The sequence below is a fragment of the Coenobita brevimanus genome, chromosome 31 (assembly GCF_032717465.1).
Source record: "Coenobita brevimanus isolate Jiangsu-jjx chromosome 31, ASM3271746v2, whole genome shotgun sequence".
Lineage (NCBI taxonomy): Eukaryota > Metazoa > Arthropoda > Malacostraca > Decapoda > Coenobitidae > Coenobita > Coenobita brevimanus.
This window is the reverse complement of record NC_136984.1, coordinates 4,033,463-4,060,394: the sequence shown is the minus strand read 5'-3', so window position 1 is coordinate 4,060,394 and position 26,932 is coordinate 4,033,463. Positions and strand designations below refer to the sequence as shown.

The 26,932-nt window shown below is 41.7% G+C and overlaps 1 protein-coding gene across 1 annotated transcript in view; it reads left to right on the top strand.

Annotated features, from left to right (window-relative positions):
- LOC145395469 (uncharacterized) overlaps positions 1-26,932 on the top strand; it is a 307,859-nt gene that overhangs the window by 256,371 nt on the left and 24,556 nt on the right. The window contains exons 2-4 of the mRNA XM_080269070.1: positions 5,535-5,702; positions 7,086-7,153; positions 13,347-13,473. Coding sequence (XP_080125196.1) covers positions 5,555-5,702; positions 7,086-7,153; positions 13,347-13,473 — 343 coding nt within the window. The 5' untranslated portion in view covers positions 5,535-5,554. The remainder of the gene's footprint in view (positions 1-5,534; positions 5,703-7,085; positions 7,154-13,346; positions 13,474-26,932) is intronic.

Genomic DNA, 26,932 nt, shown 5'->3' with positions numbered 1-26,932 from the left:
CCTCCCTCCACCTCACCTACATACACCCTCTTAGTCAGTCTTTCATTCTCCATTCTCTTCACATGTCCAAACCACCTCAGTGTATTTCTAATCTTCTCAACCACATCCACATCCACCCCACAGCGTTCCTTCACTTCTTCATTCGTCAACCTGTCCCTCCACGTCACTCCACATGCTCCTCTCAAGTAACTCATTTCCATTGCTCTCACTCTTGACTTGTTCCCCTCTTGCAAGGTCCATGCCTCGCTTCCATACGTCAGGGTAGGGATCACAGTACTATCATGCAGTGACTTCTTAACTTCCATACTCACCTCCCTATTTCTCATCACTGCTTTCAGTGTACCAACAACCTTCCTTCCCTGCTGTACCCTTTCACGCACTTCATCCCCCAAAGTTCCATCCTTACTCATCACACTACCCAAGTACTTGAATGCACTCACATTCTCCATATCCTCACCATCCAACCTCACTGCACACTCTGTGACTTCATTCCTCTCAAACACCATAACTTTACTTTTGTTTACATTAACTTTCAGATTCCTCCTCCTACACACTGTCCCAAATTCATTCACCAAACCTTGCAACTCCCATTCATCTTCACTCAACAGTACTGTATCATCAGCAAACAGCAACACCGGAAGCTTCCAAATCTCACCCTCATTCATTAGAGCCACGCCCACATCCACTGCCCTACCTGCACCTCCTTTACAACCCCATCCATGTATATATTAAACAGCCATGGAGACATCACACAACCCTGTTTCAGTCCCACATTGAGATCAAAGAACTCACTCAGCTCACCATCCGCTCGCACCGTAACCCTAGCTCCCTCGTACATACTCTTCACAGCACTCAACAATTTCCCCTCCACTCCATACATTCTTAATACCTTCCACATACCTTTCCTATCTATTCTGCCATAAGCTTTCTCCAAGTCCATGAAGGCAGCATACACTTTCCTTCCCTTCTCTAGATACTTCTCCACTAAACATCTTAGAACAAATATCTGATCTACACACCTTTTTCCCTTCCTAAATCCCCCTTGTTCTTCTCCAACTAGCTCCTCTGTCATATGCCTAACCCTATCAATGAGTATTCTACCATATATTTTACCAGTCACACTAAGTAGGCAAATACCCCTATGGTTACCACATACTTCTCTCTCTCCTTTTCCTTTGTATAAAGGAACAATTATACCTGATTTCCAGTCCTCTGGAACCCTTCCCTCATCCCAAGCCAATCTACACAACTTCCATATCCACTCCACAACAATCTCACCCCCATACCTAAGCATTTCACCACACACTCTATCAATTCCTGGGGCCTTTCCCAACTTAATATTCTTCATCGCTTCCACTACTTCTGCGCTACTGATCTCTTCCTCCCTCCTCTCATCTCTTCTTCTCCCAGCCATTCCCCAACCACTTATACTCGCACTGCTCTCACTCTCCACATTCAACAAATCCTCGAAGTGCTCCTTCCATCTCCTCAGTTTCTCTCTCTTCTCCACCAACAATCTATTATTCCTATCTTTCACTCCCCTACTATTTCCCCTTTCACACTGCCTTACTTTCTTTACCTCCTTCCAAAACAATTTCTTACTCTCCCTCCATTTCACACTCAGATTCCTCCCAAACTCCTCATCCACTTTCTTTTTACTCTCCTTCACCAGTCTCTTAACCTTCCTTCTCCTGCTCACATATACCTCTCTCTTCTCTCTCTCATCTTCTCCCCTACCTCTACTTGCTAACCATTCACTATATGCCTTCTTCTTTTGTTCCACAGCTCGTTTCATCTCATCATTACACCATGCTGTCCCTTGCACACCCTTGCAGCTCCTCCTCACTCCACAAACCGCCTCACACGCTGCGCCTATCTCTTCCATGAATATCTTACATACGTCTTCCACCCCTTCCATCTGCTCTAGCTCATACCTTCCCAGTCTTTCTTCCACTATGCTCTTATACTCTGTCATTTTCTCACTATCTTGCAATTTCTCCACTCTTCTCACAGGAGTTGCTTCCTCCTGTCTTCCCCTTCGTCTCCTCAACCACTTTCTTTGCAGCTCTACCTTGGCCATCACTAAGTGATGGTCCGAGACTCCATTCCCCCACCCTCTCCACACTCTTGCATCCAACACTTGTCTTCTCATTCGCTCATCCACACACACGTAGTCTATCATTGCCTTTCGTTCAACAAGTTCACCATCCATCCTCCTCATTACTCTCCATGTATACCGGTGGATCATCTTATGCCGAAAGTAGGTGTTGGCAATTGCCAACCCCTTACAAGCACAGATGTCCACCAAAGCACTTCCATTCCCATCTACGTCAACTGGCACATCCCACTAACCAACCACTCCATCCACTCATACACTCCCAACTTTGCCATTCATGTCTCCAATCAACAGCACTCTCTCACTCCTCTCAAACTTGTCCATACACGCTTCTACACTCGCCCAAAACTCATCTTTCACTCTTGTCACTCGATCCTCTGTCGGGGCATACACACATACAATCGCCCACGCTTGTATACCTACTTTCATCCTCACCCATACAATCCTTGCACCCACTGTTCCATACTCTCTTATATTCTCCTTCCACTTCTTGCTTATCATCAGACATACTCCCTCTCTTGCCCTCTCATTTTCATTGACTCTCGCACATATACCTAAACCATATTCCCATTCTCTCACCCTTTCACCTTGCCATTTAGTTTCAGTCAATCCACATATATCCACTTTTGCATCCTCAAGCACCTGAACAATCTCTCTCTCTTTCACTTCATCATTGACTCCTCTCACATTCCACGTTCCCACCCTAAGAATGTCCTTTGTCCGTTCCTTAGTCGTCAACGTATGGTCCGTCCGGGTCCGAGGCGCTTTGTTCGCTTTTTTAGTTAGTTCTTTTTACGGGGTGGGGCACTAACCCACCACCAACCCTTTTAGTCGCCTCGTACGACAAGCAGGGATACTGGGGGAGTATTCTGGAAACCCCCCTACCCCCAGGGTTTTTTTTTTAATCCAATTCATCTAATTATAACGTCGAAGTGAAATCCCCCATCGGATCCTCTGATCATTGTCTGATTCAAGCCACCAGTTCAACACCTACCACACCCTCCTGCTTTGAACCTGTCGTGGTTACTAAATGTTCACTACGATAGGGCAGACTGGGAGGGACTCCAAAAATTTTTCATGGATGTTCCTTGGACCTCCTTTTTCTCCCAAGATGCAAATTCCACATTGGGCCACATACAGGATTTCATTAAAGTCGGCATGGAAACATTCATTCCCCATCATAGTTACAGAAAAAGATGTAATTCTCCTAAATGGTTTGACCACAATTGTGCTAGAGTAACAGAACATAAAACAATAGCCTATAACACTTATCTATCTATATAGATAAGTGTTTTAGATAGATAGATACAAGGACCAAAACCAAAGAAGCCTTTAACTATTATAGAATTATCAGAAACCATGCCAAAACTGTTATCAATCTTTCTAAATCAAACTTTCTACATAGACAAGCTAACAAACTACTAAATAACCCATATGATAACACAATATTCTGGTCAACTCTTAATTCATTCAAAACTAACTTCACTACCACCTCTTCCATTCCACCGATACAGTCCCCCAGTGGAAATCTAGTAAGTGACCCACGTGGAAAAGCCAACCTTCTTGTTGACATTTTTTCAACAAACTCAACCCTAAATACAGAAAATCACAATATTACTTGATTTTCCTTAAGTACCTCCTTTCATGATTCACACCAAATATGTACAAGCTGTATTACAGAATCTCTTAGTAGACAAAACTACTGGTGCAGATGAAATTCCTTCAATAGTACTTAAAAATTGCTCGTCAGTGTTGGCTCCTGTATTGGCAAAATTTTTCCACTTATGCATCCGTACCTCAAGTTTTCCAGCCTCTTGGAATGAAGCATATATACATCCTGTTCATAAAAGGGGGGCAACTTCTGATCCATCAAACTATAGACCAATTACAATAACTTCCGTTCTCGGTAAAGTTTTTGAGACACTAATTAACAAACACATAGTCAAGCATCTAGAAATCAATAAATTAATCAATGATCGGCAGTATGGAGTTAGACAAGAACATTCAACCGTAGATATTCTTTGCCTTCTTACCCATCAGATTATCAAAACAATAGACCAACACGGTGAAACACACACAACAGCACTTTATATTTCAAAAGCATTTGACAGAGTATGGCACCAGGCCTTATTGTCTAAGATGTCACACTATGGCCTTGCATCACTGGTTCCTCTAATTTCTTTTTACCTTCATAATAGAAAAATACGGGTCATGGTAGATGGAATTAATTCTCAGTTTCATTCCATAAATGCTGGCGTACCTCAGGGATCAGTTTTGGTCCCAACTCTCATTCTTCTTCATATAAATGACCTCCTATCTGTCACTCACAACCCAATACACTCTTATGCTGATGACTCGACCCTTCATAGTTCTTTCACATTTAGTACCTCCTTTACACAATTTGATATTATAAATTCCCAAATAAACACAGCAATTTCTCTGAAGCAGGACCTTTCTAAAATTAATCAATGGGCACAAACAAATCTGTTCTCATTTAATGCTCAGAAAACTATATACATTAATTTCTCCAACAGAAAGAATCCCTCAGACTCTCACATAATTTTAAATGATGCCAATATTCCCATATCCACTACAATTGATATCCTAGGTGTTACTCTAAACCCCCAACCTAAGCTGGACAGCTTATGTTAAATCCCTTGCTAAAAATGCTTCCAAAAAATTGGGACTTATGTACAGAGTTCGTAAGATCTTCACTGACGAGCAGATGGCCACAATATACAAAATTCATGTTCATTCTCAGATCGAATACTGTTCACCACTGTGGAGTGGATGTGGAGCAGTTGCATTGAGGCAGTTGGACAAAATTCAGAATAAAGCCATTAGATTAATCGATAATCCTGCCATTACGCAGGACCTTCCTCTATTATCAGTACGTAGAGATGTTGCTTCTTTAGCATTATTTTATCGATATTTTTACCGTAAATGCTCTGACGAACTTGCTTCAATTGTGCCTCCCCTTCATATTTCTCCCGAAATACTCGGGCAGCTGGGAGCACCCATGAACTCACACTCCCCCACAATGCAGAACCTCTGCTTATCAAAAGTCATTTATCCCCAGAACTACTACTTTCTGGAATTCACTTCCTGGGAGTTGCTTCTCACAAACATTTAATCCACTTCAATTTAAATCCAGTTGTTATAAATATTTTAGGAATGGAGGATGCCTTTAGGAACATGGACTTATTTTTTTTTCCTTTGTTTTTCCTTCCTCATTCATTATCTAAAAAAAAAAAAAAAACTGACAAACTTAACATAACCTAATATAATTAACTTAACCTAACTCAACCCAACATAATTAACCTGACCTAAACAAACCTAACTTAATCAACCTAACCTAACCACACTACTTCAACCTATTTTAACCATTCTAATCAAACGTAACCTAACTCTGCCACAGACTGAAAAGTTCTTCATTGTATGCCCATCATGGAGGCATTGCTGACTTCAGTGATAATGATGATGATGATAGCAGCATCTGAACCATTCGGCGAGATGGGAATCCTGGGCTGTCATGTTGAGACTCCATACAAGTTTATTCTCAGGGACGTGTTTGACTGGAAGTTAGGTGAGTAGGATTTGTCTGTTTGGTTTAATGCTGTGTGGAGATTAAACAGCGTAAAAGTAGCAGATGTTGATGTGGGATATGCTCGATTCTCGTTGGGAAACGTAGCTCCCTAACACCATTTCCTTAGCGATTCACTTTTGGATGTGGCTGGTTAATATCCTTTTATACATTACTTATGCAGATTATTGCGATATTAACCCCTAGGCTGCTGAGGGCTCTGGCCTAACTCATGCCCTGGTGCGGCTATTTTCCATTAACATTCGTTAAGAGGCTTCTGAGAGGTTTGTACCAGTCTGTTGACCCGTCCTTCTCAGATGCTTACAGCACCCAAGGGGTTAAAATGATTTATGTAACACGGAGAAGGACTGTAGGGTTTATTATAATAAATCTCTTAAGATGTCAGGGAGTTTCATCAACTGGCGAGAATACAGGTATAGTGTAACGATGAGTGGCATTAATATTTTTTATGGATTATACTAGAAATTAGAGAAATTAAAACAATGGAGTGTAAGATGCTTTAGTTATGCTCCTGTACAAAACTATTGGTGAAAGAAGTGAGTGTACATAAACATACTGTATATTATAATTAATCTGGTGTCTGTGTTTAGAAATCATATATGGAAGAATAATTAAAGACAAGGTGGGGAATATATCAGAATGTCTGGTTAGAGATGAACAATGTATTTTCAAGCCACGTATTCTCTTCGATTAAAGAAGATCTCTAATATCTTTTCCCTAGCAGTTAATTTCCATCCTACCCCTTATTGCTGCCTTTTACGTTCTAAAACAGCAAATGGAAGGCAGATATAACACACACGGGATTATTAATGAGCTGAAATCAAAGATAAGCTGGTAAGGAAATGTTGTTAGGAAGCTTACTTAACTTACGTTAACACAGGCTCAAGTGTGGTATATTTCATTAAAGAAAGTGGCGATTGCAAGTGTGAAGGAAGGTGCGGTAGTTTTGGCATTTATGAATCTGGAAAAGCTGTATGACAGGGTGAAAAGGGAAGGCTTTTGGAACGCTTTGCGGTTGTATGGTGTGGATGGAGAGCTGTTGAATGTTCCACATTTTTCTTTAATGATGGAAGTGTAGCGTGGATTCATAAGAGTGTGCTTAAATATCAACAATGCAATATGGAAAGGGTGGAAGATGTATTGACAGTGTTATGCTTATATATATATATATATATATATATATATATATATATATATATATATATATATATATATATATATATATATAAAATGTGCGTGTGTGTGTGTGTGTGAGAGAGAGAGAAAAAGAGAGAGAGAGAGACTGTTATGCTGGTGTGTAGCATTACTTATCGCCACATCACTTCATTCATGTGTCAGAATCTGACAATAACTTCCCCTCCCCAGCGCTAACTCAGTGCAGTAAACCAAGGACGATGGAGTTTTGCCAGTCTCAGCTGAACAAATGCAGCCCGGTAACATATTTCACAAGCTTTATTTTGGCTTTATTTATTGCACCTGTTAAACGCTTGGCAACAACACCTCTCTCTCTCTCTCTCTCTCTCTCTCTCTCTCTCTCTCTCTCTCTCTCTCTCTCTCTCTCTCTCTCTCTCTCTCTCTCTCTCTCTCTCTCTCTCTCTCTCTCTCTCTCTCTCTCTCTCTCTCTCTCTCTCTCTCTCTCTCTCTCTCTCTCTCTCTCTCTCTCTCTCGAAGTTTGCTGTCATTCAGCCTGTTTCTAAGAAGGGTTGCCGCTGGCGTGTTGAATGATTTTATGCACTTTTAACATTATTTTTTTTATCTGATGTATAATGACTTGATTGTTTTTTTGTCTTTGCTTTAGTCTTATCTTTGTGTCTATTTCCTATTTATTGTTAGCCATAATCATTGAAATTCTGCGGCATTTAACCATCCCTGGTGCACCGCCAGGAAAATTTCTTCCATCCATCCATCAATCTGTCCTGTTGTCACCAAAACAGTCTCGTCTCTTGTATTTCTAAAGCCTTTGAATCTATCTTAAATATAATGATGCTGAAGAATCTTTCCTTTCATAAACTTTTCTCAGGCCGTCGGTACGGATTCAGTCAGGGAGTTGACTGTAGCATCAGTAGAGCAGGGCGGTACTCCCAAGGGTGGAAAGCTGGTGACAGGGAGAGCTGGAGCTCCCGCTTCATTAGCCCTCATGACTAGTTCCTGACCACCCCCCTTTGCTGAACTTTTTCAGCGTTTCAGTAACACAGAGAGTAGGCCAGCATACTCTCCATTACAAGTTTCTCTGTCAACACCAAACTACATGCACAGTACACACTACGCTTCCTCTTCAAAACTGACAAAAAATGGCGTTGTTCAACCAGGGGGAGAGAGGACCATAAATGCCCCCACCATCTGCCCCTCGCCCGTTGAAGACCCAGCGAGATACCTGGAACCACTGTCTGATTCACTTCATTTCTGCAACATTCGCTGCCTTTCCTCAATCTTTCTTCTGTTGAGCATCACCTCTACTCCACTAAACCTAACGTTCTCTTCCTAAATGAGACTCAGCTGTATGAGGCAACTGACAATAAACTCTTCTCCGAATCCTCCTACTTTTTCGATACTCATTTCAAAACCAAAGGTGGCTGTTACATATATGTACGCAAAGACTTATCTCGCCCTCGTGTTCCTGAACTTGATTCTTCTGATTTCACTATTTCCTGGCTTTGGCTTTCCTGTCGCTCTCAGACTAAATATATCTGTGCTATCTACTTATCACCTAATTCTACTGATTATGGAACATTCTTCGACTATCTTACTTCTACAATGGAACACATCCTTTCCATTTCTAGTTCCTCTGATATTTCCATTCTAGGAGATTTCAATGCCCACCGACACCTTTGGCTCTCATCTCCTTTCACTGAACCACCTGGTGAACAAGCCTACATCTTTTCTATCCTTAATGACCTACTACAGCTTGTACAGCACCCTACCCATATCCCTGACCCTCTTGGAGAGAATTCCAACATACATGGAATCTTCCTTACAGCTAATCTTTCTGCTTATGCTGTAAATCTTTCCTCTTCATTGGGTTCCTCCGATGACAACCTTATCACCTTAACCTGTCCTATTGCTCCAGTATGGCCTGTGGACCATCCAAGGAAACGTCAGTTGTGGCACTTTTGAGCTGCTGATTGGAAAGTTCTCAGGCAGTATTCCTTTCTTTCCCTGGAATGATTATTGCTTCTATGGCCGATGGCCATGTAAGTGTGCCATGCACATTCCGAAGGTTATTCTCTTGGGCATGAAAGCATCCGTTGCTTTCTCATATCCATTGACTAATGCAAAAAAAAAAAAAAAAAAAAAAAGGTTGAATCACGCTTGTTCTAATGCTGTTCACAACACGAAGTCCTACAAAAGATAATGGAGCCAATCCACCACTAAATCTAATGTCTTTAATGTTTCTGCCCGGAACTGTGCTAAGTCTGTTTTTCACGTTGCTAAAAATTATTTCATCCGTACTCTATGCTCTGAGATTTCCAACCCAAATTCTTCCCACTCCTTCTGGTATATTGCCAAAAACATTTCTAACGACTTTACCTAAACATCATTCCCTCTTCCTCTCCATTCTGATGGCACTGTAGCTATTTCTTCTACTGATAAGGAAGAATTCTTCACTCAGACTTTCTCCTCCAATTCCACCTTAGACGATTCCGGTGCTGTCCCTCCATCCCTTCCCTCCTCAGACTTCCTAATAACTGACACTAAAATGTCTTCAATTGATTTATTTTCTGCCATCACTAGTGTCAATACTAACAAGGCATATGGGTCTGATGAGGTCCGTCCTGTTGTTCTCCAGAACTGTGCGTCTGTGTTTACACCCTGCCTAGGTAAACTCCTTTGTCTTTTTCTATCAACTTGCACCTCTCCTTCATACTGGAAGGTTGCTCTCATTCAGCATGTCCCAAAGAAGGGAGACCATTCCCAACCATCTAGCTTTAGCCTGATTGCTTAAACATCCTGTGTTTCAGATGTTTTCGAGTCTATTCTTAGCAAAAAAAAAAAAATCTTTCCTTACACCCTTCTTTCTTAACGTCGGTATGGGTTACGTCAGGGGCGATCCACTCGTGATCTTCTCACCTACCATTTAGTCTCCTGGTCATCCTTTTTTTGGGTCTTTGGAGAAAGCTTTGCCATTGCATTTGACATCTCAAAGGTTTTCGATCGAGTCTGGCATAAAACTTTACTTTCCAAACTACCCTCTTGCGGTTTCTATTGTTCTATCTGTGCCTTCATCTCTAGCTTCCTTTCTGGTCGTTCTATAGCTGCTGTTGTAGACGGCCACTGTTCTCCTCCTAGAGCTATCAATAGTGGTGTGCCTCAGGGCTCTGTCCTATCAACAACTCTCTTCCTTTTATTCATCAACGACCTTCTAAGCTATACATCTAGCCCAATCCCCTCATACACTGATGACTCCACCCTACACCTTTCCATTCGCTTCCCACAGCATCCATCTCAGTAGTTGTTTCAACAAGCAAGAGATGAGGCTGTGGCACACTTAATGTCTGACTTGCCTCATATCTCTCATTGGGGCAAAAATAACCTTACTGTTTTAAATGCTTCAGAAACTCAGTTCTTTCAATTATCAACCTGACAAAATCTTCCACAGATATACCTTCTAACTTTTAACAACAGCCAGCTCAATTCTGCGTCACCAATAAACATACTGAGTATTTCGTTCTATCGGGAATTATCTTGGAAAGAATATATTACCTCCCTTGTAAAATCTGCGTCCAAGAGATTGGATGTGCTGAGCAAACTCCGTACCTTCTTTACCCCTGCACAGTTGTTCACTTTATTTTTTTTTTTCACCTGTGTAGAGTACAACACTCATGTGTCGGGAGGCTCCCCACACACACCTCTTCTCAATAACGTGGATTCAAAGGCTTTTCGTCTCATTAACTCTCCTCTTCTTTCTGGCTCCCTTCAATCTCTGTCTCTTTGCCACACTGTTGCATCCTTATTTCTTCTCTATCGCTGCTTCAGTCGTCACTGTTACTCTGAACTGTCTGTCTGCATCCTTCCACCACTTCGGCAGGCACGTAGCACCAGTCTAGCAACAAACTCTCATGTCCTTTTAATGCAACTCTCTAATGCAAGAGTTAACCGCTACTCGTAGTCCTTCATGTATGCAACAGGTCAAGTGTGGAACTGTCTCCCTCTGGTCTGTTTTTCCTACGGCCTACGATATACAGTCTTTCAAACGTTGTGTGTCCAGGCATCTCGAAATGATTGGGTCTTGATTTGGTTCTCAGTTATCTTGCATTATTGTTTTCTTGTTGGGAGCAATTTGCGTGCCCCTGGCCTTTGGTTTCTTCTTCCTTGCATAAAAAAAATAAAATTCAGGGATGCTCTACTGGGGATTTTTAATGAAGGGGTTCAGTTGTATAAACGGCTGGCTGTATACACTTTTATCTTCACTACAGTTATAAGACGCTGCACAGTGAAACTCGTGAATAATAGGGAAAAAGTTAAAGCCATGACAGTTGTTACTAAATTTTGTGACTGAGTTCTCGTAAAATATAATATTAAGTATGTACGAATGTCGCAGCACCCTCTCAGTGGACATACAGTAATAGTAGCAGTAGCAGAAGTAGTAGTAGTAATAACTGCAACCCCAGATTCATCTGAATGGGAACACAGTGACTGCAGGCTGAAGTTACCCTTCTCCCTTGGACCACCATCCTCCTTTTGGGGGATAGGGTGTGCGTTACGGGAATTTGTTTTACCAGGCAGTGGGTTCACCAGGTCATATCGGGGCCATCATGAGAAGAGGTTCCTCTCCAGCACCGGACATAACGTATTCTGAAAAAAAAAAAAAAAAAAAAGTAACATGGTAAATATCGGTCTCTAATAAGTCAGATTCAATTTACCTTGCCTCACAGTCAGGTCGAACTCGTTAGGTCGAATCTGGGTGGGTTAAATCTTGATGTTTTGATTAGCGGATTTATTCTACTTTCATGATTTGCACTTTAGTGTAAAATTTCCAAGTCCAAGTCATTTTTTCTATGCTGTGCCAGCAATCATGCTGCCTGCAGTTGCTGAGGGTTACATGATGACGTTGCCGTGGCAACACCAGGCCTAAGATCGGACCTTCAAACGCTCCAGCCCTCTCCATATCTCGCTCTTCTTGCCAGCCCGCTCGCAGTCAGGACTAGTGATGCAACCAAAAAAAAAAAAAAATTGGTTCATTTTGTTTACAAAAAACGTGTTTTTATAGGTTTCTTTCTTTTTTTTTTTTTTTTTTTTTTTTAGTTTTTTTCCCCTGATTTCCCGGTACGATTATTTGATTATTCTTATACCATTTTCTATGCCAAAAGTTCATATTTGGGGGTAAGACATTAGTCAAACATTCTGACAGTTCTGGAAAGTGTAAAAATACAATATATATTTCCCCACTAACCTGTTTGAACTGTGTTGACAAGCTGTTTATTTATTCCAAAATTTGCAAGAAATTAACCAAGTTTCCTACTCCACGTTAGAGGAGGTAGCAGGGCCAGGAGTCAGGACTAGAACCACTGACGAGTCTGACCTTCAGGCTTAATAACTGACTGCCTTAAACCTTATAACCACAGTGAAATTACTCCTTTCTTAATTCTTGTTCTCATGACCGTAATTATTTGATAATACTGCTTCAGCCCAAGGCTCAGGCTGTATCAGTTTTTGTACAAAGGACCTCTACAGTAAGTACAATAAAAGTAAACAAGATTTACATCAGTAAATGTTTACACTTTACATGATTGATTTTTTTTCATTATTATCCTTTTATATCTTTGATTAGGGAAAATAAGAGTATGAAGAAGCCTGTTGGATTACTTTATTATTAAACAGGTTATTAAAATATAATTTGGTTTCATCATGTACAGTTAAGCATATTAGTAGTTCAGATGGTTCTAGTTCTATAACACATAAGCTAGATTGGCTTGTTATAATGCTGTAAGTTCCTGTAAGAACCTTTAAAAGAAATACTTTTCCCTATTTAAAAATGATTTTACTTTAAGATTATCCTGTATGTTTGTTATGCAATCTATGTCAATATTACAGAGATACAGATAAAAGAATAGCAAAGTGTATCAGCGTACTGCATGGAAATTAAATCAGTAACGGGGAAGCGCTAGCGACCCTTTAAGCTGAGAAGACAGCCTGCAGAATCGTATGTTTAAAAAAATTAAAAAATCCAAGAAGAGTAGCTTTGGATGTTTTTTTATTGGCATATTCACATTTCCTTGTCTATTATGTATGCAAACCATGTCGCTCAAAATTTACCAAAATACTGTATAATGCAAGGGAATGACAGACTACTCTTTTCAAATTAAACTACTTTGAGGTGCCAGACAGTCCCCTAAACTCAAGTGTAAATGAATTTATTACACACACACACACACACACACACACACACACACACACACACTCATACGGGTTACTGTAAAGCCACCCAAATATTAGGCCATAATGAAAATATTCGTCTATACTCTTTTCACTTGAACCTAGTTTTCAACTAGTTTTATCTACTTGTTTTTTAGCAAAACAAAAGTTTTTCATATTAAAAAAAAGAACGCGTTTTATTTACTTTACATCACTAGTCAAGATGCACTTCGATGATCAAATACCCAATATTCTTCATAACTACTTCCACAGATCCTGCGGAAAGTCCATGGTGAGCTGAACGAAGAGAACTACAAAGTCGTGCCTGTTTATGTTGCTGAATGTTCTGATTTCTTGGACGCCCATATTAAAGTAGAGTACTTCCCTTCAACCCTGGCTGGTAAGTTAGTTCTCTCTTCTGCTCCTCCCCCCCCCCCTCTCTGTCGTTCGTCCACCTTAACACAGTTGTTGTTTTTTTTTTCACGTTTTTTCATCTTACCTCCAATACTTCAGTGTTAGAGGAAGCTATTATTAAGACATACCTTACTCTCTCTCTCTCTCTCTCTCTCTCTCTCTCTCTCTCTCTCTCTCTCTCTCTCTCTCTCTCTCTCTCTCTCTCTCTCCCTCAAGAATAAAAACAAAATCTCTCATTGAGGACAAAAAGTTGATTAATACCAAAGATTACCACCCTCTGCACAAACTATCATGCAGGGTTGTCCAAATATTGCCCTCACATTTCTCGGCTGCTCCGGGGACGGCTTAGTCAGCGATACCATGCAGTGTTTAGCCAATATTATTTTCTATTTCCCATTACGCCCTTTGTGATTAATATTACATTTTTCTTTTACGTTCATGAATTGTGTCATTTCTACTAATTTCAGAGAGGAACCAAAGTCTCTGTTCCCCACACCATCAGACTGAGTCGTCTCAACAACACACAAGGATTATGATACAAATGTGGATCACTTTGTATATCCACAAGACAAGGAAGATAATAATATGTGTCTGCTATTTATTATTACTATAAAAATAATAACAACAACAACAATAATAATAATAGTAATAATAATAATAATAATTATTATTATTATTATTATTAGAAAGAACAGAGAAATTAGTTGGAGAAGAACAGGGAGGCTTTAGGAAGGGAAGAGGTTGTGTAGATCAGATATTCATTCTTAGATCTTTACTGGAAAAGTCTCTAGAGAAGGGAAAGAAGTTGTATGCGGCTTTCATGGATTTGGAGAAAGCATATGACAGGGTGGATAGACAAGGATTGTGGAAAGTATTAAGGATATATGGAGTAGATGGGAAGTTGTTGAATGCTGTGAAGAGTATGTACGATGGCGCGAAGGCAGCAGTGCGTGTGGATGGTGAACTAAGTGAATTTTTCTCTTTGAAAGTTGGGTTGAAACAGGGATGTGTCATGTCTCCATGGTTGTTCAATCTGTACATGGATGGGGTAATAAAAGAGGTACAAGGTAGGGTAGTGGATGTTGGAGTGGCCCTGGTGAGAGAGGATAGTGTTTGGAAACTCCCTGTACTGTTGTTTGCAGATGATACTGTGTTGTTGAGTGAAGACGAAGGGAAGCTGCAGGGCTTGGTGGATGAGTTTGGGAGAGTGTGTAAGAAACGGAATCTAAAGGTGAATGTAGGAAAGAGTAAAGTGATGGTCTTTGAGAGAGGTGAGGTTAGTGAATGTACAGCGAGGTTGGATGGTGAGGAATTGGAAAATGTGAGTACGTTTAAATACTTGGGTAGTGTGATGAGTAAGGATGGAGGTTTGGAGGGTGAAGTGCATGAAAGGGTACAGCAGGGAAGAAAGGTTGCTGGTTCTTTGAAAGCAGTGATAAGAAACAGGGAAGTGAGCATGGAAGTGAAAAAGTTACTACATGACAGTATTGTGATACCAACTCTAACGTACGGAAGTGCAGCTTGGACATTGTTGGAAGGACACAAGTCAAGAGTGAAAGCAGTGGAAATGAGTTATTTAAGAGGAGCCTGTGGAGTCACGTGGAGAGACAGGCTGACGAATGAGGATATAATGGAGCGTTGTGGTGTGGATGTGGATGTGATAGGAAGCGTTATGAGGAACACACTGAGGTGGTTTGGCCATGTGGAGAGGATGGAGGGTGAAAGACTGACGAAGAGAGTGTATGTGAGTGAGGTGGAGGGGGGAAGAGGGAGGGGGAGGCCGAGGATGAGATGGAGGGATGGGGTGGAGGGGTATATGAGGGAGGGGGGTGTGAGTTGGGAGCGAGGCAGTGAAATGGCGGGGGACAGGGCGACTTGGAGGCGATTTGTTGGTGGCCACCCCAAACGGGATTGAGGCGTCTGGCAATAGATAGATAGATAATTATTATTATTATTATTATTATTATTATTGTTTATTTATTTGTTTTCATTATTATTGTTAATAGTATTAGTAGTATATTTCTGGTATTACTACTACTGCTACTGCTAGTACTACTTCTACTTCTACTACTACTGCTACTACTACTGCTGCTACTATTTCTGCCGCTTCTGCTTCTGTCATTGATTTCCATCTGTTATCATCGGCAGAGATCTTCGTATCCGTCAGTGTTTATAATAATAATAATAATAATAATCATTATTATTATTATCATTTATTATTATTATTATTATTATTATTATTATTATTATTATTATATATCGGAATAAATTTTATTATCTATCAGGTACGTTTATATGAAGCTACAGAAAGTGTTGAATGTTTTTGGTGTATCATATAAAGCCAGGATTCCGGGGGCTTGAATGACAAATGAAAGGAAGCGTGGCCCATTGGACTGGGTAAATCTGGGCTGTCTGGACGTTGCGACTTATCACCCTGCCCTAAGGTGCGAAAGGAGGTCCCGATCATGATGATGATGATGATGATGGTTATTAATATTTTTATTATTATTATTATTATTATTATTATTATTTTTATTATTATTATTATTATCGTCATCATGATCATCACTACGACCACTACTACTACCACTACTGCTATTATTACTGCTGCTGCTGTTGCTGCTGCTACTACTACTGTTTTTATTTATTTATTTATTTTTTTTCAGATCACCTCCATCTGTTGGTGAATTATATTATGAAGATCAAAACCAACATTGTTAGTTCACCATTTGGAGTTGTAATGTGAAGGTTAACACTAACCTCATATTACAATCCGTTGGCCCCAAGCACGCCAACGGCTGTGCTGACCAACCATCTACTATTACTATTACTATTTTATTTTTATTCATTAAATCACAGTGCTAATAAAAATATTAATCTATTGGAGTCGCTGGTCTATGTAACTTTCTACCACAGTAGCTTCGTAATCCATACCCGCCAGAGAGGCAGGCCTGAGGGCTGATGATCTTGTGCCCCTGAGACGTACAGTAGGAATGCAGACCTCACGAGGGAGAATGACACTCGACATGTCATCAAGGCCATAACGGAACTCTGAGGTTAATGCTTCTTCTCAGAAAGAACCTCTGCCAGCCTCTGATAGAATCTCACTGCCTCTGGACCCATCCCACCTGATGTTGTGAACACAAGGGGAGTAAATCGATCGTTGTCCACATGTTGGATCCTTTCTTGATAATTTCTGAGTTTTTGTTCATCCCTTTTGTGAGCAGCCTCGAGAGACAGTTCACGATGACATGCCGCCATAGGATCAAATATCCTGATGTCAAAGAATGCCTTCTGCTCAAGTGTCCAGAAACCTCGAGCACTGACATTCACTCTTGCTTCATTTGATGTGCTTGGTGTTCTGTGGGTGAAGTGCTCACCGTCTAGGGGTGTCAGAGCTGGCTCAATCGTGACATCATGGCATATTTCCTGCAGCATTTTGGCAGTGAGGTCGCGTACTTTATCGTATCGGATAAAGCCTCCCTTCTTGCAAATCATTACATCGTCCGCATCAAAGGCAGTGCCACAGGCACGGTGTTGAGGTAGGTTCTCTATTGGCCACCCGTATCTCAAGGCTATGACGTCAATAAATTCTTGCTTGTTGATGTGGAAGCCTTTTGCCTTGAGAGGCAGAGTTGTCAGCCAGTTCAATGCCCCAACCTCCTGTGCAGTTTCAACTCTTCTGTTTTGACCTGGTGTTAAATGTTCTGTTAACTGCTGCAGCTGGTCCTTTGTCTTGCTTCTCGCTCTTTGCTTATCTTTGTCTTTATATCTTCCTGCCTTTGAGGGTTGACCTCACTTTTCTCAACCTGGGTGCAAATCTTCTGTGACAAGGATTCGGTGACCTAAGTGAATTTCTATGTTCGTAGGTTGCCTCGGCTGCTGGATTTATAATGCCAATGCCTCCCATCCTGGGTGATAATGCTAGAAGGTCCCTCTCTTCTGGTGTGGGGATGTCACCATTGGTCAGAGATGGGAGGAGTGAAACCCTGATAGCATCCTCCAGTGGCTGTAGCTGCAACTAGATGTCAGGTATAGTCCTCATCGCGACGGTCCATTTGTGCTTTACACCATACGTAAATGTGCTATGTGCTGCTTGGTAGTCTATTTTTGTGTGGCTGGATAATACATGAATTTCTTCTACCCATGTCTTTACCTTGTCACTCACATATTGGTCTTCGAATTCCATGGTTCCAGTCACAGAACCTAGATACCTCTGACCTTCCTTAGTCACTATCACGTCTGTCTCTCTAAAGGCCTCCTGTGCATCTTGATAGTAAGCTGGTTTCACGATCATGATGGACTTTTTTGCATTAGGGCAGTAACCTACTTCAGGGCCATTAGATGTTACACGGTCCCACTAATTCCTCACAACTTCCACCTTACCAGCACATGTCAGATTATCTGCATAGGCTACTTGTTTTACATTGGAGGCCTCGTATTTGATTTGTTGTTGCAGTACTGTCATAGCCAGGATGTACGTAGCCATGGCAACGGGGTCCTCCTGGGTAGTTCCTTCTGTGGTTTGGATTACACCGACATCGTGGGTAGCTTTCTTACCCACAGTGTAGAGGTCTGCTGGTTCTTTGTAGGTGTTTTTCACATACTGGGCAAATGCTGGGCATTTAACCTTGATGTTATGCAGTATTGCCTCTCGGTTGATGGAATTAAATGTTTGAGGCATCAACTAATAATACTGCCTGACAGTCCTCTTCCTCATACATTATCCTCATCGAGTAAACTGCTGCCTAACCTCCTGCCTCCTGGCCTGCACACACTTGGAGGTTGCCAACTGCCTGCCTCACATCATCTTTAACCACCCCCATGATGCATTTTCCTATAATCCGTCTGAGGACTTCACCCACTCCAATGGGCCTTAATCCTGGATTCTTATCGAGGGGGATTAGTCTGCAAGCCGTCAGTGCTTCAGTGTTGTTGCACTGAGAGGAAGTCAGCTTCCTCGCCAGCAAGGCAATGGTGTTACACAGGTCTGTTGCTGCCTCCCCAAACTCGATGTTGCTAAGGGATACTCGCCAAGATTTTGCATCCAGGCCTAACTGTTCTGCCCTTCACTGTGTGTGCATTGCCTTCCTCCACACCATATCTCCAGTTACCCTGTCGTATATGATAGAACTGGGTGAAGTGAAGTTCCCGTCAAGCTTGGACTGGACACTTGCTTGTCGTGCAGTAGGGTGTTTTTCCTTTAGTTGTTCCATTGTTTCTTCTGTCAAGTACTCCGTTTGGTGATTCAGCTGACAGGAATCTTGTTGCCATCGAGACCTTCCCGTCTCATCTTACTGCCAAAAATCCTAGCCACATCATTGGTGTTCTCGTTTCTTCCGCCACTGCTACAACAACAACAACAACAACTACTACTACTACTACTACTACTACAACTACTACTACTACTACAACTACCACTACCACTACTACTACTACTACTACTACTATTATTATTATTATTATTATTATTATTTTTAATATCATTAATTATTATTATTATTATTATTATTATTATTATTATTGTTATTATTATTTTATTATTATTATCATTACTACTACTACTACTACTACTACTACTACTACTACTGCTACTGCTGCTGCTATTATTATTATTATTATTATTATTATTCCATGGGGGTAGGGGGGTTTTCAAGAATACTCCCCCAGTATCCCTGCTTGTCGTATGAGGCGATTAAAAGGGCTGGCGGAGGGTTAGTGCCCCTCCCCGGAAAACAGCTAACTAAAAAGGCGAACAAGAAGCCTCGGACAAGGACTGACCAAAAGATGACGACCAAGGACCGGACAATGGACATGGTACGGATTGCGACGTGGTATGTAAGGGGTGTGAATGATGAGGTGAAAGAGAGAAAGAGAGAGATTGTCCAGGTGCTTGAGGGTGCGAAAGTGGATGTATGTGAGGTAACTGAAACTACACGGAGAGGAGAGAGTGTGAGAGATTGGGAATATGGATGGGGTATATGTGCAGGAGTAGGTGAGAATGAGAGGGCAAAAGAAGGAGTGTATATTGTTGTGAGTAAAAGTTGAAAGAAGAACATAAGAGAGTATGGATCAATTGGCTCAAGGATTGTGTGGGTATGATTGAAAGTTGGAATACAAATGTGGGCGATTGTGTGCGTGTATGCGCCAATGCAAGATCGTGCAAGCAGAGTGAGAGAAGAGTTCTGGACAAATGTAGAAGTGTGCATGGAATAGTTTGGAAGGAATGAGAGAGTGTTTTTGACTGGTTATGTCAATGGTAAAGTAGGGAATGTGAAGGTGGAAGGAATAGTTGGTGAGTGGGGTGTGCCTGCTGAGATAGACGAGAATGGCAGTGCGTTAGTGCACATCTGAGCCAGGAAGGGGTTGGTGATAGCCAGTACAGGCACAAAATGATCCACAAGTATACATGGCGAGTGATGAGAAAGGTGGATGGTGAACTATATGAAAAGAAGGCAATGATTGAGTATGTGTGTGTGGATGAAAGGATACGAAGATGTGTAATGGATGCAAGAGCTTATAGAGGTTGGGGGGAGTGGACTTTCTGACCACTACTTGGTGGTGGCCAGAATCAAGATCCAAGTAAGATGGACAAATAGAAGAAGGGAAGGACAGGAGGAAGGAGTAGTTGCAAGGAGAGTGGAAAGGTTACAAGAGGATGAGAAAAAGGCAGAATATAGGAGAGAAGTGTAAGAACAATTGGGTAAATATGAAAATTAGAGCAGATGGGGGCCGTGGAAGGTGTATGCAAGATATTCACAGAAGAAGTATGTGCAACACGTGATGTGGTGTGAGGGGTGAAGAGAAGACGGAAGGGGGTGCGAGGAACAGCATGGTGGAATGAAGAGGTGAGACAGGCTGTGGCACAAAAGAATCAAGCATACAATGAATGGATGAGTAATAGGGGCGTGGAAGAAGTTGAGAGACGGAAGAGAGAGTTATATGTACAAAAGAAGAGAGAGGTGAAAAGATTAGTAAGAGAGAGTAAGAAGAAAGTGGAAGAGGAATTTGGAAGGAATTTGAGTGATAAGTGGAGGGACCGTAAAAAAAATGTTCTGGAAAGATGTGAAGAGAGTAAGACAGGGTGGCAGTGAAGTTAATCGGGGAGTGAAAGATAAAAATGGTAGATTACTGATGGAGAAGGGAGAAAAAGTGAGCAGATGGAGAGAATACTTTTACCCCTAAACCGTGGGCTTGTTTTTGCTTGACTTGCGTGTCTCGTGGGCATATTCGCGCTCCGACAGACTCTCTAAAAATATTTGCCAAAAATCAGTTATTAGTCCTAGAATATTAAAATTATATACTCCTATGGCAAATATCTTCAGCTTTCTCCTGGGATGTTCGTTGAGTCTTCTTCAGTACCGTAGGACTTGTGGAGACCTCTGAAGTTGGATAACGAAGTCTTCACTTTACACTTCCCCACAAACAGTAATATGATTACCACAGCCTGATACTATCACTAGAAACACTATTCTACGATTCTCAAATAGTTTGGAATCCATACTCCAAAAAAAACACTGTGAAAGCAATGAAAATTACGAGCGCGTATGACCTTCCCACTTGCGCTCGTTCGCCGCTGGTGTTCTGTCATTTATTATTCATAAAAACACTCAGACTTTATATTTCTATTACTATATAACACTTATATATATCTACAGTCTTTATCCATAAGTTTCCTTCAGTAATAGTAGTTTATTGTCACTGCAGGCATTCAATTTCTCTTTCAGTAAAATATGTAGCATTCACTTTCTCGTCCTGTACACTAGCGTTGAGAGTGAATCTGTCACTTTCACCTCCACTTTCATAACTCATAGTATTCATACATGCTAGAGTGAAACTTCCACTTTCATTACTCCTAGTATATATACTCGTATTCTTATATTACTACTCATTTACATTTGAGGGGAAGAGCAGGGGAAGTCGTTGAGGCATTCAGTAGGAGGTGGGTGGACGTGGCATGTTTGCAGGATGTCCGGTACAGGGGTGGATCAGCCAGAAAGATTGTTGGGAAGGACTGTTGCTATAAGTTGTTTTGGCAGGGGAGGACAGACGGATATGGAGGTGTTGGTGTGATGGTTGCGGAGAAATGGGTGGAATGTGTTATGAATGTTTTGAGAGTAAGCGATAGGATATTGGTTGTGAAAATTCTGTTGGGAAGAAAGATAGCTGTGATTATATCGGCATATGCTCCACAGGCAGGATTGGATGAATCAGAGAAAGATAGATTTTGGGATGATTTAATACGTGTAGTGGGTGGTATGCGGGATGATGAGATAGTGATTTTGGGAGGGGACTTAAATGGTCATGTAGGTGAAGCAGCACAAGGTTATGAAGGAGTGCATGGGGGATGTGCATATGGTCTAAGGAATGCAGAAGGGGAAAGGATACTCGAGTTTGGGGAGGCAACGGACATGATTGTGTGCAACACATATTTTAGGAAAAGAGACAGTAGGTTAATTACGTATGAGTGTGGGGAAATAGCAGTCAGATAGATTATTTTCTGGTTAGGGAGGGCCGATAGGAGGTTAGTGAGGGATGTTAAAGTTATAGGAAGTGAGGAGTGTGTGCAGCAGCACAAACTATTGATTTGTGATATGGTGCTTAAAGAACAAAGTGATGAAAAAGAGGACTTATGTACCTAGGAGGAAAATATGGAAGCTGAAAAACCAAGTAGTAAGGGATGCCTTCTATAGCGAGTTGGAGGAGAGTGGTGGCTGAACAGGGAGCTGTAGACAGAGGCGTTAATGAACAGTACAGAGCCCTCAAGAACAATTTCTTGAGAGTTACTGATGTAACATGCGGCTGGATTAAGAGGACCACCAAGACATAAAGTAACTTGGTGGTGGGATGAGGGTGTAGAAGCTGCAATTAAGGAGAAAAGAAGGCTTTTCCGGGAATGGAAGAAGGGTGGTAGCAAAGAGGAATATTTGGCTGCCAAGCGTAGGGCTAGGAGAGAGGTATACAGGGCAAAGTCTGAGTCACAGAGACAATTACTTGATAACCTAAATCATGGGGAAAGGAAAAATATATTTAGGTGGCAGGTCAGGTGAAGAGGGATAATCGGGATATCATAGGTGAGCAGTGTGTGAAGAATGATGAAGGAAGGGTAGTGGTGAACAGTGAGGATATTAAAGATGCATGGAGAGAGTATTATAACCGGTTGTTGAATGAGGAGTTTGACTGGGACAGGGAAGGTTTGGAGCCAGCAGATCCAGTGTCTGGCCCTTGGCCTTTGATTGATACTGCTACTGTGAGTGAGGCAATAGGCAGGATGAGGGTGGGGAAGGCAGCAGGTGTGTCTGGGTTGACTGCCGAAATGTTGAAGGCCTCAGGCGATATAGGGGTGAGTTTAGTCACTGACCTGATAAATAGGATTATTTATGAGTGTGTTGTCTCAGATGATTGGCTGAAGAGTGTAATTGTAAATGTGTATAAAGGGAAGGGTGATGCCCTGGAAAGAGGGAATTATAGAGGTATAAAGCTTTTAGATCAGATAATGAAGGTAATGGAGAGAGTTTTAGAAGGTATGATTAGAGAAAGAGTGAATATTGATGAGATGCAGTTTGGGTTTATGCCAGGTAGGGGGACCACTGATGCCATATTCATTGTTCGACAGCTTCAGGAAAAATATATTGGTAGGAGAAGGGATCTTTATTTTGTTTTTGTTGATTTGGAAAAGGCCTTTGACAGAGTCCCTAGAGAGGTGGTGAAGTGGGCAATGAGAAAGCTTGGCTTGGAGGAGTGGCTGGTTAGGGTGGTTATGGCCATGTATGTGGGTGCTCACACCCAGGTGAGAGTGAATGGAGATTTGAGCGATGAGTTTTCCGTGAATGTTGGTGTGCATCAGGGGTCAGTCTTGAGTCCCATGTTGTTTATCATGGTACTTGAAGCCCTTTCACGTGACTTTAGAAACGGATTCCCGTGGGAGTTGTTGTATGCTGATGATTTGGTGTTGATTGCAGAGAATGAAAGGGAGGCGGAGGAAAGGTTTAGGAAGTGGAGAGATGGTATGGGGCAAAAGGGTTTAAGGGTAAATGCAGATAAAACAAAAGTGATGATATCTAGGGTTGGTGGCGGTACTGTCAAAGACGAGGGAGAGTGGCCATGTGCAGTTTGCCACAAGGGCGTGGGAAGTAATTCCATCTTGTGCGGTGTGTGTGATAAATGGGTGCATAAGAGATGTAGTGGTATCAGAGGTAGACTGCGAGATAATGCTGATTTTATGTGTACGGCGTGCCGGGGTGAGCAGGTGGAGATCGTCAGACGTGAAAGGATTGAACTTGCTGGTGAATCTCTTGAGTGTGTGGAAGAGTTTTGTTATTTAGGAGACATGTTGTGTGCTGGAGGTGGGGCTGGAGCTAGCTCTGTGGCTAGGGTGAGAAGTGGTTGGAAGAAGTTCAGGGAGCTCTTGCCTCTCCTGACATTGAGGGGGCTCTCCCTACGTGCTAAGGGGTCTTTGTATGCAACGTGTGTTAGGAGTGTAATGCTGTATGGCAGTGAGACCTGGGCAGTGAAGGAGGAAGACATTCGCCGGCTCAGACGTACAGAAATGACAATGATTAGGTGGATGTGCAGTGCGTCCCTGCGTCCAAGGCCTGGAGGGGCTGGGTTTACAATGGAAGAGTTGAGAGGTAGGATGGGACTGGAGTGTATTGGTGTTGTGATGAGGAGAGGTAGATTGAGGTGGTTTGGACATGTGGAGAGGATGGGGGATGATAATTGGGTGAGGAAGGTGAGAAGTGTTAATATTGGGGGTGGGGTTATGAGGGGTAGACCGAGAAAGACATGGGACGAGGTCATTAAGTGTGACCTTAGGGTTAAGGGACTGAACAGGGAGGCTGCAATGGATCGTGCAGCGTGGAGAGCCGCCATTAGGTGACCAAGGCCGACACATGCAAGCATGTTGGAGCCTTTAAAAACGAAAACGAAAACGATTCTCTATTTTATTTACATTATTTACATTTCTATTTTATTTACACTGTTATGCACTGTCACTTGCAGTAACTTATAAAACTATTTTCCACTGTTCACTTATATTTACATTCATTGCTTTCACTTGCTGGTTACACATTATTTATACATTATTTACATTTCCACTATCTGTCTCACTGCAAATACTTGATCCACACATCCTTTGCCACTCGTAAAGCCACCCTGTTCATCACTCATTAGGACTTCTGATATCTCTCTTACTTTCTCTATAATAATTCTTCCAAATACCTTCCCTACCACACTCAATAAACTTATGCCACGATAATTCTTGCACTCACTTCGCTCACCTGTATTTTTGTACAGGGGTACAATCACAGCCTTTTTCCACTCTGCAGGCACAGTTTCACTTCTCCATGCCTTATTACATAATTATCTCCAACAAGCACTTCATTCCATTCTCTCCAGTACACTTATGCATCTCTGGATTCACCTCATCAACCCCAGCTTTCCCATTTTTCAGCCGTTTCACAGTGCTCTTCATCTGTGCGAGTGTCACGTCTCCTCTGCACACCCCCAAAACCAAACATGTTTACATGTTTACAGCCGCTCTGCTCTCTCTATTCCCATTCATCAGGCTTTCAAAATATTCTTTCCATCTGGTCCTTACATCCTCTCTATGGGTTAGTAACCTACCATCTGAATCCTTCACACCATCACGTTTCTTTCCGCTTTCATTTCTACATTTGTGCACCTCTTTCCAGAATAACTTCCTATTTTCAGAGTAGTTCGCATTCATTTTTCTTCCCAGATCATCATTTACCTCCTTCTTTTTCCTCTTCACTAGTCTCTTTACGTGCTTCTTACTTTCGATATACACAGTACTTATTTCAACTGAACCCCTATCCTGTAGCCACTTTAGCCACTTCTTCCACTTTTTCTCCACCGCTCTCCTAGCCTTCTCATCACACCATGCTGTACCCTTCTTTTTTGTTGATACTCTTGTCACACCACACACCACTTTAGCATTCTTAACTAAGCAGTTCCTATATGCATTCCACAGGCTGTCCAGATCCAATTCATTCCAGTTCACTGATTCTAACTCGTCCTCTACTTTGGTTCTGTAATCATCTGCCATTTCTTTGATCATCAGCTACTCAACTTTCAGTTTTTCTCTCTGACTGCTTCCTTATCTTTCTTGATCCACCTCACTCCTCTCAGCTTGATCTTGCGTACCACGATCATATGATCTGACAGACCTCCACATAGTCCTCTCACAGCCCTCGTATCAGCAACCATTCCCATCATCGACCTGTCTACGAGCATGTAATTAATCAGGCTTCTTTCAACACGATCTCCGTTTCCTCTATTACCTTACCTTACCGTAGTGCCAGTCAAGTGACGTTGGCGACCATGGAGCGCCATTCTTCCATCCCATGCGCCACTCTCACAATATCCGCCACACTCCATCTTCCATCAATATCATCCAGGAGACTGTCCAGGTACTTAAGTCTTTGTCTGCCTCTTGCCCTCGTACCCTCCACTCTTCCCAACAGACAGTCACTCTCAAAGCCTTTGTCCCGTATGACATGGCCTAAGAACTTCAGCTCTCTTCTTCTGATACGCTTCAGTAAACTTCTCTCAGTACCGGCTCTTCTTAATAAATCCTCGTTTGTGACCCGATATGTCCAAGGAATTCTTAAAATTCTTCTTATAAACAACATTTCCACAGCTTCTTAGACTCTTTTTCATCTTTTCGGTTATCGTCCATGTTTCACATCCATAAAGCAATGTTGACCACACGAAACATTGTAACATCCTCATTCTTATCTCCAAACTCATACTCATGCTAGTTAAAAGCCTGTTTAATTTCCTGAAGGCAGCTTTTGCACTTGCTTTTCTCCTTCTTATCTCTTCTTCGCATTTCGAATCCTCTGAGATCAGCGTTCCTAGATGTTTAAAAGTGTCTGTCTGCTTTACTTGTCTTCCCTGCACATGTATGTCCACTCTCAACCGCTCTCTTCTCTTGGTTACTCCCATCGTCTCTGTTTTCTTTTGATTAACCTTCAGGCCTCTCCTCAGACATGCTTCATGCAATGCATCTACCAACCTCTGCAACTTGTCTTCCGAATCAGCCACCAAAACTGTCATCTGCATATCTAATATTATTCATATTCCGTGCCCCAATACTTATTCCAGCCAGTTCTTCCAAATGTGTCACACACTTTTGTCCATACAGGGAATATAAATCTGGAGACAGGACACATCCCTGCCTCACTCCTCTCCATATGTCAACCTAATTTGTCTTTTGGTCTTCTATACTCATTGCTGCCTTTTGATCCCTATAAAGATTGGTAATTAATCTGATGTCTGTTCTATCCACACCAATTTCTTGAAACATATTTATCATTTCCTCATGCCGCACTGTATCAAAAGCTTTTTCAAAATCGATGAAGCACATATAAACATCCTTTTGCATTTCTGTCGTTCTTTCTAATATCATTCTCAATGAGAAA